This window comes from Thalassophryne amazonica, chromosome 6 (assembly GCF_902500255.1).
Source record: "Thalassophryne amazonica chromosome 6, fThaAma1.1, whole genome shotgun sequence".
Lineage (NCBI taxonomy): Eukaryota > Metazoa > Chordata > Actinopteri > Batrachoidiformes > Batrachoididae > Thalassophryne > Thalassophryne amazonica.
Genome location: NC_047108.1, coordinates 35,215,167 through 35,233,344, shown reverse-complemented (window position 1 = coordinate 35,233,344; position 18,178 = coordinate 35,215,167). Strand labels below are relative to the sequence as shown.

Genomic DNA, 18,178 nt, shown 5'->3' with positions numbered 1-18,178 from the left:
CTTGACCTCAGACTGGGGCGATGGTTCATCTTTCAGCAGGGCAATGACCCTAAGCACACAGCCAAGATATCAAAGGAGAGGCTTCAGGACAGCTCTGTGAATGTCTATGAGTAACCCAGCCAGAGCCCAGAATGAATCTGATTGAACATCTCTGGAGAGATCTGAAAATGGTTGTGCATGGACGCTCCCCATCCAGCCTGATGGCGCTTGAGGGGTGCTGCAAAGAGGAATGGACAAAACTGCCCAAAGATAGGTGTGCCAAGCTTGTGGCATCATATTCAAGAAGACTTGAGGCTGTAACTTCTGCCAAAGGTGCATCAACAATACTTTGATGATGCACCTTTGATGTGTTCACCTTAGTATTTCTTCTGTTTTTCTTGTTGCTTAATGCTGACAATTATACTGTATTTGTTGTCTTTCTGATGCTTGATTCTGTTTTTTCTCTCTGTTTGAGGTGCGACTCCATCCAGAAATGGAGTGGATGTCTTCTTCTGCAAGCCTCCCATCCTGTGCACCGGCATGGACTCCCAAAATTTCCTGTATATTCGTTTTGTTGATTGTGTAGGTAGCATGGCCCACTGGTGCCCTATTCTCTGGGAAGATCTGATGTTGCACCAGGAAGGGCCTCTGAGTAAAACTATATCCAAACTGGTCACCGAAGGGGGCAGCCAAAAGGAATTATTTCTAATATTGGGAAAAAAACTAAATATTTACTCATTTACAAATTTCCTTCTTTCACAGTTACAGCAAAGGACTCCTTTTTGTACAGTTATACACTCCTCTAATGCTTTTGATGTTCTAATTGAATTAGAAAATTATAATAAAGCAGGAAAATATAGCATGAAAAAAAAATTTCAAGATGTGTGTGGTGGGAATTATACAAATGCCATTTATCTAGAAAACAGGAGTACCTGAAGACCCCGGAGAGTGAGTAGACAGTCCAGGTGAGGGGTTCATGTCCATAGGGCCAAGCTGATGCTGGGTGCTGGCTGAAATGTAGCGAGACAAGAGGTGTCCAAGGCTGCTGGATCCTGCATCCTCCAGCTAGTGGTGAAAAACATTTTGGAAAAGTGTTAATAAAGAAATCACAAGCGCTTGTAAAAGAAATGAGGATTCTATGTGAACCGAGGACCAGATGCATGGATGTTATATGTGTTTGTCTGTCTATATGTGATCCTGTGATAGACTGGCATCCTGTCCAGGGTCTACCTCGCCTCACGCCTCATGACTGCTAGGACAGGCTTCAGCACCCGTGACCCTAAATGGACAGATGGATGTTGTCTGCATTATAAACATAGCCTATTTAATATCAGGGTAAAGCATTCAATATTCAGAGTTTTTTGTAAATCAGCAAACAGCAGTGTTGCAACCTGCTGTTAAATGATGATTTTTTTTAGATCACAAGCTCTATCTGCAGCTTGTTTTCTGAAGGATGTTACAATTCTGCCGGTAAGCATCATTACTGTTCACTGTAGCAGTTCTTGACCAAGTTTGCACACTGCAGCAGGGATTTTGGTCCACTCCTCCATAGAGATCTTCTCCAAATCTTTCAGGTTTGGAGTTTCAGCTCCCTCCAAAACTTTTCAACTGAGTTCAGGTCTGCAGACTGGCGAGGCCACTCCAGAACCTTAAAATGCTTCTTATGGAGCCACTCCTGAGTTGCCTTGGCTGTGTGTTTGGGGTCAATGTTATGCTGGAAGACCCAGCCATGACCCATCTTCAATTGCTTACTGGGGGAAGGAGGTTGTTTGCCAAAATCTCATGATACATGACCCCATCCATCCTCCCTTCAATACGGTGAAGTCATCCTGTCCCCTTTGGAGAAAAGCACCCCCAAAAATGATGTTTCCACCCTCATGCTTCACGGTTGGGACGGTGTTCTTGGGGTTGCTCTCATCCTCCAAACACGGCGGGTGGAGTTGATGCCAAAAAACTCTATTCTGGTCTCATCTGGCCACATGACCTTCTCCCCATGCTTCCTCTGGTTCATCCAGATGGTCACTGGTGAGCTTCAAACGGGCCTGGACATGTGCTGGCTTGCGCAGGGGGACCTTGCTGCCCTGCAGGATTTTAAACCATAAAGGAGTCGTGTGTTACTAATGTAATCTTTGTGACTGTGGTCCCAACTCTCTTCAGGTCACTAACCAGGTCCTCTCATGTAGTCCTGGGCTTTCTCAGAATCATCCTTACCCCACGAGGTGAGATCTTGCATGGAGCCCCAGACCGACCAAGACTGACAGTCATCTTGTGTTTCTTCCCATTTTCTTATAAATACTCTAGCGGTTGTTGCCTTCTCACCAAGCTGCTTTTTTGTCCCTGGTGTCCTTAGACATCTCTTTGTTATTGGCCATGGTGGATAGGTTGGAGTGTAATTGGTTGAGTGTGTGGACAGGTGTATTTTATACAGGTAACGAGTTCAAACAGGTGCAATTAATATAGATAGAGTACAGATTAGGAGGGCTTCTTAAAGAGAAACTAACAGGTCTGTGAAAGCCAGAATTCCTTATGGTTGGTAGGTGATTAAATACTTATTTCATGCAATAAAATGCAAATTAGTTAATTAAAAATCATACAATGTGATTTCCTGATTTTTTTTTTCTTTTTGTGTCTCTCACAGTTGAAGTGTACCGATGATAAAAATGACTAGGGCTGCAGCTATAGATTATTTTAGTAATCGAGTATTCTATCAATTATTGTGGCGATTAATTCAGCTTGGGAAAGTTGCAAGGACAGTCGTATTCCTCCCTTCTCCTCTCCTTTTCTGTTCTCTATCTGTGTTCCTACCTTCAAAGTCCCAGCTTCACCAGACTGAATTCTTCAAATTAAGATTTGGATTAACCATGGAATTGATCAGGTGGTCTCTCAACGCTATTGACACCATTTTTTTCGACAAGGAAATCAGGGCTGGGGGCCAGCGGGCCATGCTCTCAACGCCTGAGAGAAATGAAGCGTGGCATGCTTGGCTCCACTCTTTGTGGAAGACGTTGAGGATTTATTTCTATTCATTTTTATGGTGGGAGGTTTGGTGCTGATTGGTTTGCACGCTGCCCTGACCCACAGGAATATTAGCAAGATGGCTGCTACCGGCTGCAAGATATTGTCCCCTCATCTGTCCGTCATGATTAATGAGTTGGGCAAGGCAACAATCGCAGACTGCGTGAACTCTTGAACTCAAACACAAAATGGATTCCATCTTGGAGCATATCACTGCATTGCAAAGGAATGTGCTGCTGAGGACCGGAGAATATTCTTCATAAATTTGGACTCTAGACAGTCAGAGGTGCAGTAAATGGAAATCTGTATCTGTAACATGGCAGCCTTATCAGCTACTGAAGGTCAAATGCCCTGCTCTTCCTCCAGAAGGATCTACGGCCTTGGTGAAGGAATTCGGACCCCCCTTCTTACCTATCTACCCCACAGCCTGCTGTTGCCTAGCAACGTCAGACTTTACGCACACACGGACAGAAACTGACAAACTTAACTCATCTGCACATGACGCCCCAGGCTGTTTTGCATGAAGCAAAATCTGAGCAGAAAGCAACAATGTTTGCTCGATTTCATGAACGCACACCTCTTTCCTTTTTCTCTGCTCAAAACTGCTTGCATCACTGTCACTCTAACTGTTGCATTTTGTAATGGCCGAGGACAATAGCTGCCAGTAAAACAAATATTCATCATGCACTTGCTCCAATGCAATCGGGTGAAATTTTACCTACCAATCCTCTCAAAAAATGCGCCCATGTGCACCCTGGAGCCCTGTAACAGATGCTGTGCGGCCTTAGTAGGTACTGGGTGCACAAATCACGCAGTGAGTGGTACTGCCCAGTCCTGCACATTGTGGGCAGAACTCTGAAAAAACTGTAACCTTTTTTAATGCTATTTTGGCTGCGCTCACTGGGCCTCTGTCATTTCAAAGTGTCAGTAGCAACTCACCAATTATCGCCTCGTTTCTTCTTAAAACTGCCTCACTTCTGCTTAAAACTAACTTTAGAATGATTTAAGAGGTTTTACTTTGTCATCTGATGGCTAATTTCAATTTATTTTCATTTTCAATTTATTATACTATAAGAAATCAGGAAAAAAAATTGTGGCAGTCAGTAACGGTTACTTTTTTAGACCAAGCAGAGGGAAAAAATATGGAATCACTCAATTCTGACAAAAGAACGCTCCAACACATCACTAGTATTTTGTTGCACCACCTCTGGCTTTTATAACAGCTTGCAGTCTCTGAGGCATGGACTTAATGAATGACAAACAGTACGAGGTCTGTGAGAAAAGTAACGGACCTTATTATTTTTTTCAAAAACTATATGGACTTGAATCACGTGTGATTACATCAGACATGCTTGAACCCTCGTGGGCATGCAAGACTTTTTTCACACCTGTCGGTTACGTCATTCGCCTGTGGGCAGTCTTTGAGTGAGGAGTGGCCCACCCTCTCGTCAATTTTTTCATTGTTTAGGAATGGCTCAGAGACTGCTGCTTTGTTTGGCAAAAATGTTTTCAAAACCTGTAAGGCACAACTGAGTGGACACCATTCGATAAATTCAGCTGGTTTTCGGTGAAAATTTTATCGGCTGATGAGAGATTTTGGAGTTTTACTGTCGCCGTAAGGACGGCCCACGGCGCCTGATGGCGATCTGCGCTCCAAGGCGGCGTCGTCTCGCTGTTTCAAGCTGAAAACTTCCTAATTTCAGGCTCTGTGGACCCAAGACGTCGTGAGATAACAGAGAACTTTCAGAAAAATTCGGGATCAGGAGTTTATCCAGACATTCCACTGTTAAAGGAGATTTTGTAATGAAAGAACGTGCAGGCAGATTCACATGTCGGGCCGGACCCGACTGCGGGGGGTTGCCACAGGAAAAACACCTCCGTTGGAAACCTTAATGGACAAGTTGGAACATGCCCAAGCTGTTTAACAATTTCTCAGATACTCACTTGTTGAAAGCCATCAAAAGCCGCCTGAATTTTACAAATGGTTTTCAACACAGAGGTGTTTTTCATGTCGCGGCGCAGACGGATTTGCCACGTCGTCATGGATCCGACTCGGCAAATTCGTCTGCACATTCTTTCATTACAAAATCTCCTTTAACAGTGGAATGTCCGGGTAAACTCCTGATGCCGGCTTCTTCTGAAACTTCTCTGTTCTCTGACGACGTCCTGGGTGAACAAAGCTTTAAATTAGGATGTTTTCAGCTCGAAACAGCCAGATGGACGCCACCTCCGACCGCGCCGCGCCGATCCGCTTTGTGGGCTGTGCTTAAAACGAAGGAAACTCCACAATCTCTCATCAGCCGTTAAACTTTACACCGAAAACCAGCTGAATTTCTCGAATAGTGTCCACATGGATATCCCTCACCGGTCCTGAAAAAATTTGATGAAGCAACGCGCGCCGTCTCCCTGCAGCTTCTCAGACAAAGAGATTCCGACGGGAGGGGGAGTCCACATCACACTCAAAGCCTGCCCACAGGCGAATGACGTCACCGACAGGCATGACAAAACTCACGCATGAGCACGAGGGTTCAAGTTTGTCTGACGTAAAAACGTATGAATCAAATCCATTTACTTTTTGAAAAAAATAAAAAGGACCACTTTTTTTTTATCACAGACCTCGTACTCTTCATCAATCTGGCTCCAACTTTCTCTGATTGCTGTTGCCAGATCAGCTTTGCAGGTTGGAGCCTTGTCATGGACCATTTTCTTCAACTTCCACCAAAGATTTTCAATTGGATTAAGATCCGGACTATTTGCAAGCCATGACATTGACCCTGTGTGTCTTTTTGCAAGGAATGTTTTCACAGTTTTTGCTCTATGGCAAGATGCATTATCATCTTGAAAAATGATTTCATCATCCCCAAACATCCTTTCAATTGATGGGATAAGAAAAGTGTCCAAAATATCAACGTAAACTTGTGCATTTAATGATGATGTAATGACAGCCATCTCCTCAGTGCTTTTACCTGACATGCAGCCCCATATCATCAATGACTGTGGAAATTTACATGTTCTCTTCAGGCAGTCATCTTTATAAATCTCATTGGAATGGCACAGTTCGGTCACAGACGTTGACTCCAGTTTCCTCCCATTCCTTCCTTTTGTTTTGTTGTGCATTTTCAATTTTTGAGACATATTGCTTTAAGTTTTCTGTCTTGACGCTTTAATGTCTTCCTTGGTATACCAGTATGTTTGCCTTTAACAACCTTCCCATGTTGTTTGTATTTGGTCCAGAGTTTAGACACAGCTGACTGTGAACAACCAACATCTTTTGCAACACTGCGTGATGATTTACCCTCTTTTAAGAGTTTGATAATCCTCTCCTTTGTTTCAATTGACATCTCTCGTGTTGGAGCCATGATTCATGTCAGTCCACTTGGTGCAACAGCTCTCCAAGGTGGTGATCACTCCTTTTTAGATGCAGACTAACAGCAGATCTGATTTGATGCAGGTGTTAGTTTTGGGGGATGAAAATTTACAGGGTGATTCCTTAATTTATTCCTCAGAATTGAGTGATTCCATATTTTTTTCCTCTGCTGGGTCTAAAAAAGTAAGCGTTACTGACTGCCACAATTTTTTTTCTTGATTCTTATAGTGTTTCTTAAAGCCAGAAAGTTGCCATTTGAAATGACTTTAGTTTTGTGTCATGTCTGTGATCTGCTTTTTTTTCTACAAAATTAAACAACTGAACGAACATCCTCCGAGGCCGGTGATTCCATAATTATTGCCAGGGGTTGTATAATTACACAACTCTGGAAGAACATTTGGCTTCTGTGAATGGAGAAAGTGGGAATGGTGCAACATTTTATTTTTATCTTCATTTTACATACAGTCCCAACTTTTTCTGAATTGTGGTTGTTTCTGTTGCATTTCTGAAATTGTTTCTCCTCATCAGTCACGTTTTGTGCTTAAACACTGCATTAAGTCCATATTGAACAAATAAATACCTTTGGAAAGTAACAGCTGTTAAAGTTCAGAGTTCTCACCTGCTTTTTGTGATCTGTGCATCTGAACATCACCACAGCTTATCCATGTCAGGGTTTTTTTGTTTTTGCTTGTGGCTCAGTTCATTCATATATTCTCATTTTTTAAATATGTTTTTAAAGCTATTTGACCTTTTATTTCATCTCATGATCTCATAAATTCAGCATACGATGTGCACATGGTGTGAACAGGATGGTAATGGCAGAATCACACCTTTAGAGAAAGTTCAGAGAGAAGTAAAAGCAGCTTCACGTTTTGGTTTGTTTTATAACATGTTCACTCGGGTTAAAATCCTCTCTCTGTTCCGCGCTCGCTAACGTGTCGCACCTGCATTCAGGAATCTCCCTCATGCACCCCCTCCCTCGCAGTCTGCAGCCTGCTGACTCCGCACGCGTGCGCGCACACACACACAGGCACACACCGACAGCTCCGCATTTTAGACTGCTTTGGAAGTAGACGGCCACTGTTTTAATCGGCCGTCTTATCCAAACAGCAGGACGGATCGCTCTTCAGCCTCCATGTTATTGTCCCGCCTTAAGATGAGAGCGAGGCTGCAGCACAATGATGTCAGATTCTGAGTCATTTTATGCTTTGTGGATAAAATAAATAATTCACGGTAATCGCGAATATGAAAATAATCGCGATTGACGAATATTGTAATAATTGTGACAGCCCTACATGCGAGGTGGAATACTTCTAATTTTGAACTACGCCATTTCTCTTCTGGACCTCTAGCCTTTTGTTTGAGGTCATACAAGTATCACTGAACCAAGGTGACTGTGTTTTGGGGGGGCGTGGTTATAAAGGTGGCGCAATCATGTCGAGTTTAGTTTTGAGTGCTGAGTTTAAACTATTCACAAGACTGTCCATTTTCAAAATGTGAAGCTAATATTAGGCAGTCTAGCTCAAGGTTCAGTCATAGTTGAGGAGTTGATGGGTTGCCGCAGTGATAAATAAGGTTGTTGTTCCACTAAACACAGCAGTGATCAGAGACCACCGATGCAAGAGGCATAATGTCAATATTCATTTCATGATAGCAATACCACGTGTGAGAACCACAATCCAAGGTATTTCCACTAATGTCCATCAAATCCTGAATGCATTGCTGAAATCCTAATGCATCCACAATTTCCATAAATGATTTGCAGAGGGGATCAGAATGCTTATTTATAGAAATGTTAAAGTCACCAATAATCAGAATGTAATCTAGTCGACAGGTTAGAGATAAAACGCACCAAATTCATCTAAGAATTCGGAGTATGGGCCAGGGGGCCTATATTTAGTGACAAAGTAATACGGCACATTTTTTATTCTTTTGACCTTGGCAACAGGTAGCATCGTGGGCAGAGCGGAGAATCAGATGTTCAAATGAGTTATATTTGTGACCCCCAACAGCTAATAAACTAAACCTAGATTTATAGGTAAGAGCAACACCCCCGCCTTGCTTCGCAATCACAAGGGACATGACTAAATGTGTACACCGGTGGCAGGCCTCATTTAAGAATCACATTATTCCCTTTGATCGCTTTGGGTGTAGAGACTCTGCTGTGGTCCGAAATGACGCATGCACAGTGAAGGCAAGGCGGGCCGAATTTTAGGGGGGACCGTTCAGTCTGCGACTCTGGATATTCGCACTCACCAGACAAAAACAAAAGTCCCAATGCTTTTATATGGCTTTCCATGTAATAAACAATGTATATGCCGGATTTTGCATAAGGATTTTCGCTCACATCGGATGAAACGTCCTGTCTGACTACAATGCATTTTCATTAAAAACCCTTCGACATGTACAGACAATTAATGATTAAAACTCCGGCCATTTTTTTTTCAAACCGTGCTCAGACCCAGGACCTGCAGCTTGATGTGTACATGCTAAATCAGAGATGCACAGGCTGTGATTTGTCACTTTTCAATCCTTCATCTCCTGACATATTTTAAAAGTGTTTGCAGTGTGCACGCCGAGTTGGAGCAAAAACGTTTGGCCAAACATATTTCCTCCATGGACGAAACTGTACACCTTACTTTTGGAGGTACAGTAGATGATTGTGGAAATTAAGAGCTCGACAAATCAAGAAAAAAGCATAACGCAGAAATATTGCATAAAGACGCGATGGAGAACTTTAAAAATGTCACTCAGGATGGGACTGATCCAATCCGATCCAGTGTGTGTATCGGCTTCCGATACCAACGTAAATTCAAGTATTGGAAAGTACAGATACAACCTGTGGCATTTTCCAATACCGGAGAGGAGCCACAGAGGAGGAAGTTTTCTGAACTGAAGCCAAGCTGTTTCAGAGAGGTCTGTTCCGCAATCGAGGAGCAGCGCCGGGTAGCAGCAAATTTCCGCCCGGTTCTCTGGTTAAAATTGTCTGTGCCGCAGAGCACGGATTTTCCGAAAAATGAACTGATTTGTGCTGACAAATGTGTGCAGAAAAGTCAGCCGCTTTAGCATCCCGAGGCAGTGAAACGCTATGAAACAGCAGCTCAGAGTGCAGCCGAAAAGAGTTTATCTGCTGAATGGGGAAAAACTCGTGATCAAAATCCTTCAGTATTAATCCAGAGTTCCTTGCGTGAGCATAGCTGATAATACATTTAGAAATTTCCGGTATATTTTACAGATGAAAGACTACGTGTTTCCAAAAAGTTCTAACGTTGCTCTTAGCAGGAGAGAGAACAAGCAAGAGAGACCAAGAGAGTGAGCGAGCGAGAATGAGAGAGAGAGAGAGCACTTAATTTCTAATTTTTACTCGAACACTTGCTTTGACAATATAAACATATGTTTCCCATGTCAATAAAGCTACACTGAAATTGAAAATTGAGAAAGAGACAGAGAGAGAAAGACAGACAGAGACGGAGACAGAGAGAACACACTCTTTTCTCTTTTAAATCTATAAAAACAAGTCTAAAAAAAGTATATTAAAAAGTACTTAATTCTTTCACGAAAAACATCAAATCTAGGCTTGCATCGTAGATGTGCTGTCTGGCAAATTGTAGCTGAACTTTAGGTCTCCTTGTTAGAAAATCCTTCTCTAAACACTTCATCATGAAGCTGTATAACTGGGAATGCAAAATATCCTCACATAAAACCAACAAAAATGATAATAATAACATTCAAGCAAACAGAGCTCTGGTATTGTTAATAGTATTGGTATTGACAGATATCCAAATTTCGGTCTCGAGATCAGATCTGAAGTGAAAAAATGTGGATTGGTGCATCCCAAACTGTCACACATGTCAACATCATTGCATGGCCAAGGGTTACAGAGGAGCTGCAGAGGATTTTAAGGTACACTTGGCAGCGGACTTGGAAAAAAAACAGTGACTTGACTGAATGTAATCTTTTTAATGGACATAATGCCCATCACTTATTTAAGACAGGCCTTTATTTTTTCCAGTGGAATTTTTGGCCCAGTCATTAAATTAGGCAGGTCCCGAATCAGAATTCTGCGTAGATCATGCTGTGAATCCTAATTGTAACTAATCCGTTACATAAATATGACGGATTTTGTCCATTTTATTCATATAATAGATTTTGTCTGTTTTATACATATGAGTTTAACGGATTTTGATTATAATGGACAAAACTTGCTGGTCCACCTGAATCCATTATATGCGAGTGTTCTTATCAATGAAAACAAAATAACAGCCAATGGCAGTGTTATTATGTTTTCATTGTATTTCATGGTGTATATACGAGGGCTGTCCGTAAAGTATAGGTCCTTTTATTTTTTCAAAAACTATATGGATTTCATTCATATGTTTTACGTCAGACATGCTTGAACCCCGTGCGCATGCGTGAGTTTTTCCACGCCTGTCGGTGACGTCATTCGCCTGTGAGCACTCCTTGTGGGAGGAGTCGTCCAGCCCCTCGTCGGAATTCCTTTGTCTGAGATGTTGCTGAGAGACTGGCGCTTTGTTTGATCAAAATTTTTTCTAAACCTGTGAGACACATCGAAGTGGACATGGTTCGAAAAATTAGGCTGGTTTTCAGTGAAAATTTTAACAGCTGATGAGAGATTTTGAGGTGATTCTGTCGCTTTAAGGACTTTTCACGGTGCGAGACGTCGCGCTGCGCTCTCAGGCAGCGTCATCAGCCTGTTTCAAGCTTAAAAACCTCCACATTTCAGCTCTATTGATCCAGGACGTCGTGAGAGAACAGAGACGTTCAGAAGAAGTCGGTTTCAGCATTTTATTCCGGATATTCCACTGTTAAAGGAGATTTTTTTAATGAAAGACGTGCGGACGGGTCCGCGCGTCGGGACGCAGCCGACGCGGCGGCACAGGAAAAACATTTGTTAACCATTTGTTAAAATCCAGTTGGCTTTTGATGGCTTTCAGTGGAGTGAGTATATGAGAAATTGTTTATCAGCTGGAGATGTTCCAACTTGTCCTCAAGGCTTTCAACAGAGGTGTTTTTCCTGTGGCGGAGCGTCGCGGCGGCTGCATCCCGACGCGCGGACCCGTCCGCACGTCTTTCATTAAAAAATCTCCTTTAACAGTGGAATATCCAGATAAAATGCTGAAACCGACTTCTTCTGAAACTTCTCTGTTCTCTCACGACGTCCTGGATCAATAGAGCCTGAAATGTGGAGGTTTTCAGCTTGAACAGGCTGATGACGCCGCCTGAGAGCGCTGAGCGACGTCTCGCACCGTGGGAAGTCCTTAAAGCGACAGAATCACCTCAAAATCTCTCATCAGCCATTAAAATTTTCACTGAAAACCAGCTTAATTGTTATATGGCTGGGGGGGCCTGGCTGCCGGTTTGTTTCTGTCTTTTGGTTTTCCTCCCAGGTGGTGTGCATTTGGGACTGAGTGGCTGTGTTGCTGAGGCTGTCAGGACCTCACCCTGATCACCTGCGACTCGTCAGGACTCACAGCTGTGGTGCATCTGGATGGATTGGAACATGTTGGCATTTAAGACTGGAGTGCACAGTGTGTATTTGCCAGAGACTCGACCTTGTGACCAGACGGGTGAGATCGTCGTCTCGGGAGCCATCTCATCAGCAGCGGATGCTGAGAACGTCCAGGTTTGATGCACAGTCTGTGAAAGAGGAGGGGGTGAGGTCTCACGCTCGTCAGCACACTTCCTGAGGTACGTTAGATTTTGTGACTAACAGTTATACAGTCAGTAAATGTGGTGTCCCTCACACCTTATTGTATTGAGCTGTTTGTTAGTCATGTATCAGCTTTCACTGCAGTGGAGTTTTGTGAACTGATTGTTCCATGCCTGCAGGTTGGGAAGCTGATCAGTAATCAAGCCAGGAAGTGTTTGCTGTTTGTACACCTTTAAGTGTTCTGTGTGTAGAGTGTGGACTCACTTAATGGTTCCTTCTTTCACAGACTCGGTTGTTGCGGCCACCTGGGGGGGTGTCGGCGGGGTCCTTGGGTCCGAAACAGCTTCTGGCTCCGGACCGTTAGCGCTGCTGGGAGCGCACCACGCCAGGCCGCACCTTTTATTATATTATCACTGTTATGTATTAAATTCAGTTAGCCTTTGAACCGTGCTCTGCTTATTTCATACTGGGTCCTTCAAACGCTGGTCGGTTCTCCGAGCTGCGTCCGACACATAACATTAATTTTTTGAACCGTGTCCACTTCGATGTGTCTCACAGGTTTAGAAAAAATTTTGATCAAACAAAGCGCCAGTCTCTCAGCAACTTCTCAGACAAAGAAATTCCGACGAGGGGCTGGACGACTCCTCCCACAAGGAGTGCTCACAGGCGAATGAAGTCACCGACAGGCGTGGCAAAACTCACGCATGCGCACGAGGGTTCAAGCATGTCTGACGTAAAAACATATGAATGAAATCCATATAGTTTTTGAAAAAAATAAAAAGGACCTATACTTTACGGACAGACCTCGTATACTATTTATATCTTAATGCATCTTAACAGAATTGACAAACAGAATTTTCAGTTTTACAAGTTCCTTCATTTTTACAAGTGGAAAAGAATTACATATCTATTTGTGAAAACCAACACACAAGTTACAATTAAGAAAATATTTGTTTGCAAAACACATGCAAATCAGGGAATATTTGTATACGTAGAACAACACTGCCATCTCCTGGATGACGGTGCTGTTTTGTGTGAATGCGAGCTATTTTTTGTGGATCTGTGTGGATTTGTGGTAAGAATGTCTCAAAATTGTTAACCGAGCAAAGCGATAAATGCGTTATCGCTGATCCACAAATGCTGAATCACACTTCACAAACAGAATTTTCAGTTTTACAAATGCTTTTTTTGTTTTTGTTTTTTTTTACAAATGAAAAATTACATATTTACAAATACACATCTATTTGGAAAAACCAATGCACAAGTTACAAATCATAAATTTGTGTTTGTGGATTGCAAAACGTGGAAATCAAGGAATATTTGTAGATCACTCTGTGCATTTACAGGTATTAAAGAGACAAATTTAACCTCATGTAGACATTACATAATGACTGATGTGCATACCTGAATAGGTGGGATCTCAGGTAGGCAGGGCAGGTTTTCAGGATTGGTGACGGAGGGGATAAGCTCAATAGGACCAATAACTGGGCTGGTAGGACCTCGGTGAGCATGTGCACCAGCCATGCTGGCACTGGTAGGACTTGTGGGGTTGGCATTATGGAGCGATGCCACCGGGAAAGGTCCTGCATGTCCTGGGTTGGAATGCTGCTGCATGGAAAGAGAGAGCAGGAAGAAGAGACAAGAGACAACAGAAAGGAAGGTAGGAAGAACAGTGGCACAGAGTAAGAAATAAAAGGAAAGAAGATGGTAAAAATGAGGCAGATCATACACTCTGCTACATCAAACCTTCTTTATTGTGCAAACAATGTGGCTGCATGATCATGCATTTGGGTGACAACACATGCTGCACAAAACACACAAATGACAAAGTAGGAAAAAAGGTGCCAAACCCCTGATTGCAGTAAGAAACGAAACCTTTGGTGGCTCATCTCAGATTCTATAGACATCTGGACACAAAGAAAAAGGGGCTGGATATAGTGGGGGTGCCTCCTACCTAGCTTTACAGGCAGGCAAAAATGTACAATATATACTATACGTCAGCAAATAATCACTTAAATTATGTACAGATGCATTGGTGAGGTAGTGCTAAGCAGAACTTAATGATAAACCAGTTTACATTACAATCCATTTACAAATCCTTTCAAAAAAAAAACTTTTAAAATTTAACTGTGAAAAAAGTGTCTGAACATCTAGTAACAACTCAAACAAACAATGCTATTTCAGGGCACACAAGGGTTATTGATTAAAGATTTCCCTTGGCTCATTTCCCATGGACTGAGAGGAACCAAACTTGGCACAGTTATTAGTCTTTCTCTACATAGGTACCACCAATGGTCACACACTTCTCCCATCGTTTTGTGCAGCCATGGAGACCTCGCCTGTAGAAGTCTGCAGGTTGCATAAGAAACCACAACTTGACCTCAGAAATTAGCATTTCATCACCTGGGAAGCGCTTGCCCCTCAAAAATGACTTCATGGTTGAAAGAGGTGGAAGTCAGATAGTGCAAGGCCAAGAGAGTAAAGGGGAGGGGTGAGGAAGGATTTCATAGACACAGGACTGTGCTTCCGTCTGGGGAATATGTCAGTTGTGAAGTAGGTGTTGTCTTGCAGGAGGCGGACACCTTTGGTGAGTATGCCATGCCTCTCGGTTTTGATGGCATTCCACAATTTCTGTGGGAGTGAATTATATGTTCCAGTAATTGTGGTACTCTCTGCCAGGAAATCCATCATCTACTCCATGCTGGTCCCAAAAGACCATGAGCATGACATTGCCCACCAAGGGTTGGACACATGCCTTTTTTAGAAGTAGTGAGTCATAATGCTTCAATTGGACTTTAGTCTCTGGGCCATAGTGATGGACCCATGTTTCATCCTGTGTGATTAGTCTGTCAACAAGTCCTCCTGATTTTTTTTTTCTACAGACCCCACACAGCTCTCGACATTTTGGACTAGTTGGCAAATGGTTATGCAGTGATCCTTCAAATGTTGGCTTCTACTTGCTGAATGGTCTCGTCATGTATGGTGAACCGCTGTCGCACTGGAATGGGTGCGGTTTCCACCAATGTCCGACCAAACTTGAACTGACGATGTCAGCGCTCAACTATGTCATATGATGGGGCATCCTTCCCAAAAGCCTCTTTCATCTCACTGAACATCTCCCTTGGTGTGCTGCCTCTCAAGTACAGGAACCCCATGACTGCTCTGCATTCAACTGACTCCATTATCGCACCTTACCCCACCTTAGCACCCCTAAAAGAGAAACTGTTAGGAGTTCAGGGCCACAAATTACCATGTGACCTATAGAGATAAGTATTATTATACATGTGCAATTTCAGACTCATACAATAATGGGAAGTTGGTCAGGGGAAATCTTTAATGAACAGCCCTCACCTACATATACTGCTTATGCAACCACAACCCCAAGTCTTTGTGAAGTTTGAAAAGTGTGGAACAGCAGTGATTCTAAGACTTACTTTCACTTCTATTTCATAGCAGTTAATATGAATAAAAGATATTCAAGGTCTGCAAAACATGAAAAAGTTGGGATGGAGCCATGTAGGGCTAATACTGAGGTTAAAAATAAAAATATTATGACATTATTTCAAATAAGTGATGTCAAAAGGTGATTATCATGATTAGGTACTTAAGTATTATCCACAAAAGGCTGAGTGTCTGAGGAGCAACAATGGACAGAGGATCTCCAGGTTGGCAACAAACCTTTGAGAAAATTAATGAAACGATGTTGCTCAAAGAAAGATGGGAAGTGATTTGCAATTTTTTTCCCCTCTACAGTGCATATCAATAAACCATTCAAGGAATCTGGAGGAATTTCAAACCTAAAGACCCTTTCACACCGGGTCAACATAGAGTTGCGTCATGTGGCGTCATGACGAAGCCGGGTTTTGCAGCCTAAAGCCACAATACGCTGATGGACGGAAAAAGCAACGCAAAACTGCCGCAAAAAATTAAATATATTTCAACATGTTAATTTTTTGGGGGGATTTTCGGTGTAGAGCACTGGATGCAGAAAGGAAGTAGTTTTCACGCAGGCTGAGGCAACGTAACAGTACTTAACGTGACTGGATGCTACATCCTCACAATACCATGCTACCAGACGCCAATTTATGATTCCTGCTGTGGTCCATTGTTTCAATTTATTTTCATTTATATAGCGCCAAATCACAACAGAGCTGCCTCAAAGCGCTTCACACAGGAAAGGAATAACCTTACCAACCCCCAGAGCAAAAGCGGTAAGGAAAAACTCCCTCTGAGGAAGAAAGTAGACCAGACTCAAAGGGGTGACGCCTCTCCTTGGGCCACGCTACAAACATAAATTACAGAAACAATTCACGGACAAATATACAAGAAATGCTATTGGTGCACAGGACAGGAGGATCGCCAACACAAACACACCTCCCATCTCTGGATGGAGCTGCACCTTAAACAGAGAGAAAAAACAGAATCAGGCATCAGAAAGACAAAAAATACTGTATAATTTGCCAGCATTAAACAACAAGAAAAACAGAGAAATACTAAGGTGATCGCCGGCCACTAGCCCTAAACTTCACAAAAAGACCCAGAATTTAGGTAAAGTTGAGGCCGCAGGCCGCTCCAATTACTAATAAAATGAATTAAAAGAGTAAAAAGCGTAAAACAAAACTGTACCAGTATGCTAGCCATATGAAAGGGAAGATAAGTGCGTCTTAAGTCTGGACTTGAAAATCTCCACAGAATCTGACTGTTTTATTGACGCAGGGTGATCATTCCACAGAACAGGGGCACGATAAGAGAAAGCTCTGTGACCCACAGACTTCTTATTCACCTTAGGGACACAAAGTAGTCCTGCACCCTGAGAACGTAAAGCCCGGGCCGGTACGTAAGGTTTAATTAGGTCAGCTAGGTAGGGAGGTGCCAGTCCATGAATAATTTTATAGGTTAGTAGCAGAACCTTAAAATCTGATCTCACTGGGACAGGAAGCCAGTGAAGGCTGAGCATTAACTGGTCAAATTGATGCCGATGTCTCACTGGACCAAGAACCATCATTTCAGTCTTATCAAAGGAAGTTTCTAGACATGCAACTTCTCACTGCTGCAAGGCAGTCTTCTAAGGATTTTATGTGAACGAGATTACCAGCAGTTATCGGCATGTATAACCGAGTATCACCTGCATAGCAGTGAAAGGTAATCCCAAAACACCGCAATATGTACCCAAGGGGTGCTATATAAAGGGAGAAAAGCAGGGGGCCTAAGACAGACCCTTGTGGAACCCCAAATTTCATGTCACTAAGGTTAGAGGTAATGTTACTGTACAAAACACAGTGAGAATGACTGGTCAAGTATGATGTCAGCCATGCAAGGGCACTCCCAGTAATCCCACAATGATTTTCCAGCCTATCAAGTAGAATATGATGATCCACTGTATCAAATGCAGCACTGAGATCTAACAGCAACAGAACCGTAGTGGTGTCCATATACATTGTAAGCAGAAGATCATTCACCACTTTAGTGAGAGCCGTCTCTGTGGAATGATATTTTCTAAAAGCAGACTGCATTGGCTCAAAGAGATTATTCTCAGTAAGATAGTCTACGAGCTGCCGTGACACCACTTTTTCCAGAATTTTGGAATTGTTGCCGAGCTATAAATCATGCAGCCTGGCTGCAGCTCCTCGGTGCTCTCATCTCTTCATGAGTTCTCTCAGGATTGTGTTAAATAAAGTCCATCAACTCCTGCTCACAGGCCGATCGCCAGGTAGAGGATATGTCCACATCCAGTGTCCTTATGGATGACATCTCCATGTCCACTCACGGACAGCTCGCGTGTGCGCGACTGCCGGCTGCAGTTCCATGGTCACAGGAATAAAGATAATTAGAAGAAAAATCTGAGCGTACTCCTGCTCATGACAGCCTGGCTGCAGCTCCTCGGCAGTCTCACCTCAAGCTTCTCCCCCACTGCTGCGCGCGACTGACAGACATTCCTGCGTTATGAAACGCATCATATGCAACTGTATGCAGGCCCGGTGTGAAAGGGGCTTAAGCCCAATCGCTCAGATGGCACTGAATCAAGAACATTCAACAGCTGAAACAACCACATGAATGAGGGGTTTACTATGAGAAACCTTTGTCAGGTGCTAAAATACAGAGTTAGGCCATGATGATTGGTTTTATTGATTTGCAAATCTGTCTAG

At 42.9% G+C, this 18,178-nt stretch overlaps 1 protein-coding gene across 11 annotated transcripts in view; it reads right to left on the bottom strand.

Moving 5' to 3' along the window:
* The window catches only part of trim33 (tripartite motif containing 33), a 204,632-nt gene that overhangs the window by 37,244 nt on the left and 149,210 nt on the right, over positions 1–18,178 (bottom strand). For 5 of the 11 annotated variants that reach the window (XM_034171970.1, XM_034171976.1, XM_034171974.1 and 2 more), the window contains exons 11-13: positions 13,883–13,939; positions 13,437–13,640; positions 912–1,044 (exon numbers count right to left, since the gene is read on the bottom strand). In XM_034171970.1, coding sequence (XP_034027861.1) covers positions 912–1,044; positions 13,437–13,640; positions 13,883–13,939 — 394 coding nt within the window. The remainder of the gene's footprint in view (positions 1–911; positions 1,045–13,436; positions 13,641–13,882; positions 13,940–18,178) is intronic. The other 6 variants (XM_034171978.1, XM_034171979.1, XM_034171980.1 and 3 more) reach the window with 3 other exon arrangements.